The sequence below is a fragment of the Candida theae genome (assembly GCF_024610275.1).
Source record: "Candida theae strain CBS 12239 chromosome Unknown scaffold88, whole genome shotgun sequence".
In the NCBI taxonomy this organism is placed as follows: Eukaryota; Fungi; Ascomycota; class Pichiomycetes; order Serinales; family Debaryomycetaceae; genus Lodderomyces; species Lodderomyces theae.
In genome coordinates, this window is record NW_026261466.1 from 1 (window position 1) to 2,591 (window position 2,591).

General features: G+C 42.7%; 1 protein-coding gene across 1 annotated transcript; it reads right to left on the minus strand. All coding sequences in view use genetic code 12, as the record gives it.

Annotated features, from left to right (window-relative positions):
• On the minus strand, positions 1 to 1,909 carry KGF57_004169 (sodium:solute symporter family protein; the record flags this gene model as incomplete). Its single annotated transcript, XM_051753650.1, has 1 exon — positions 1 to 1,909. A coding segment is annotated over one exon (1,909 nt), but the record flags the coding sequence as incomplete, so codon positions are not given.
• Between the last annotated feature and the right edge of the window lie 682 nt (positions 1,910 to 2,591).

Below are 2,591 nucleotides of genomic sequence, written 5' to 3' on the forward strand. Positions count from 1 at the left end.
TGGTTGAGATTTCTTTAGGGAGGGCGTCATTGTCTGGTTGCGACTCCAAGTTGGACGAAGATTGGTCTGAATCTAATCCATTGACGGTGTTGATGTCTGAGTCTTGCTTTTCTGATTCCCCTTTTGGAATCTGTTGCTCTGGTGGTGCAGTGGCCCGTTTCTTGTCAGTACCTGCTGCTTCTGCTTCTGCCTTTGCTTCTGTTTCTGCCTCTGCCTCTGCTTCTGCTTCTGCAGCTTCCACTCTTGCAGTGGTTTCTATTTCACCTGGGGCAGAGGCATCCTCATTGGCATCCTCGCTCTCTTGAACTAAAATGTGAGCTCTTTGCATCACTGTCCAATCAAACTTTTGTGGCTTGATTAATGAAATCACCACACTGACAATTCCCGGTAAAAACAATGCCGTCAAAGCACCATACAATGCAGGTAATTGCATACCCAAGGTTGTAATGTTTACAGCATCGTACAACTTGTACGCAGTTGTGGTCCACACTGCAAGCCCACAAGTAATCCCCACAATGGGCGAAACGACTGCCGCCAACCAAGTTTGTCGGTCCCAAACAATCGACATAACGAGAGGTATGACACCGGGACATATAATCAACGGGGTAAAGTACCCAAACCATGTCATATTAACACCGACATAATGCAACATTAACGAAAATCCAGCGGCGACAAAGGTAAAAACCACACATCCTATATGAGAAACAAGTATCAATGATTTGTTTCCAGCTTTAACATTGATGTATTTTTTGTAGATGTCAAATGTCGTTATGGAAGAAACGGAAATCATTTGTGCTGATATTGTTGATGTAACAGCAAGATAAAGAATCAATAACAAGCCCCCAACAGCACTTCTGCCCAATGTCGCCATCAACGTGTATGGCAAAGCGTAACCTGAATCAATCTCATACTGAGTCATTTTACGTGGATAAGTTGGGAAACTTGGCGAGCTTTCCATCGTGATTGCAGCACCACCAATGATTGCCCCCAAGGGCCACGGGTTGGACATGATGCACAATGCTGCAGTCAAGTATGCTGGAACTGTAGCTCTCGGAGCAGCTGAAAATGTCTTTTGCCAAAATGAACTGTCCATTACTGACAATCCGAAATTACCACAAGTTAGGACCAATCCGAAAAATATGGCACCTTGCGATTTACCAGTTATGACACTGTTTTTGTAGTTGCCTGGGATCTCACGCGAGCCTCCAAATGCAGCCAACTTGTCGTACAATCCATCCAATCCCCCAACTTTCGTCAACACGGCAGTGTTAAAGTAACACAAGACAATTAACAAGATCAAACTGTGGGCGAAATCAGTCAAGAACGTTGCCTTCAACCCTCCATATATTGAGTAACACAAGACCGAAAATATCGTCAATAATGTAGCAGCAACAATGTGCAAGTTACCAGCAATGATTGAAATGGCACCGGCAGCCGCCAAAATCATACTTGAGCAAGAAACCAAATTGGTGATTAATGAAAGACACATGAATAAAATATGAGCTACTTTGCCATACCTCAACTCCACAATCTCCAATGAGGTATGTGCCTTGGGGCATTTCTTTTTAGCATGGATCCCCACCATTGACATTACAACAATTTGTATAACTAAACCAGCCATGTAGTAGAATGAACTTTGGATGCCATAGTTGTAAACCATTGTAGTTGTCCAAAGCAATTCGTCAGCCCAACTCCAACTTGAATAGACTGCTGATGCCGAAAGCAACGTGCCCACTGATCTATTGGCAACGGAAAAAGTCTCGGTGCTGTTGTTGTCTTCCTTCAAGTATCTGCGTAGCAAGTTGGTGACGATAATCATACCAATGGCGAACCCGCCACCGACCCCAATTAGGACGCCGTATCCCGCTGCTTGTGGGAGTAATTGTACAGCTGATGAATCTGAGGACATTTGTTTATCTTTTTGGTGTCGAAGTGACTCAAGTAAATAGTTTGATGATGAGCAGCATGAAAAATGTGCTGAACTTATATATATATGTATATAGATTGCAATTTAAATAAGAGGGTTCACATTCGGGTCTGAGATGGGGGGGGAGGGAGAAGGCGATATCATTCTATTGTGCTACTAAATGTGTGGCTTAAGCGAAGCGAGATTAATTTATTGGTTGCGATATTACGGTATTTTCTTAATTGTTTTTAAGTAACAATTAATGTCATGGGGTAGTTCTGGTTGAGCTCTCTATTTGGGAGGCCGAATTCTATATCTCTTGTGTGGATATCTAGCCACCAACAACTTTGATGGTTTCATATGGCAACTAATTGCTTAGTATATTCCTTTATTTCCTCCCCTCCTTATTTGTTTGCATTTAACCGAGATCAAAAAACCGGTTGTAGAACAAGAAAGAACTGTGGCTCATAAAACCCTCCATACGAAAAAGGGGATCTGGTAAAAAGAAAAATAAAGGGGTACAACGTCATTGGGAGGGGTGGAGGTGTCGAGTAGTTCTGCTGGTTATGTCACGCAATTGTCGTGATTTGAAAGCTAATTAATGGCATCAATTGTAACTTGGCAAGTTACTTGCGTGTGGCGTAAGTGAAGTTTGTTTGTTTGTGTGCATGTGTGTATGTGTGTG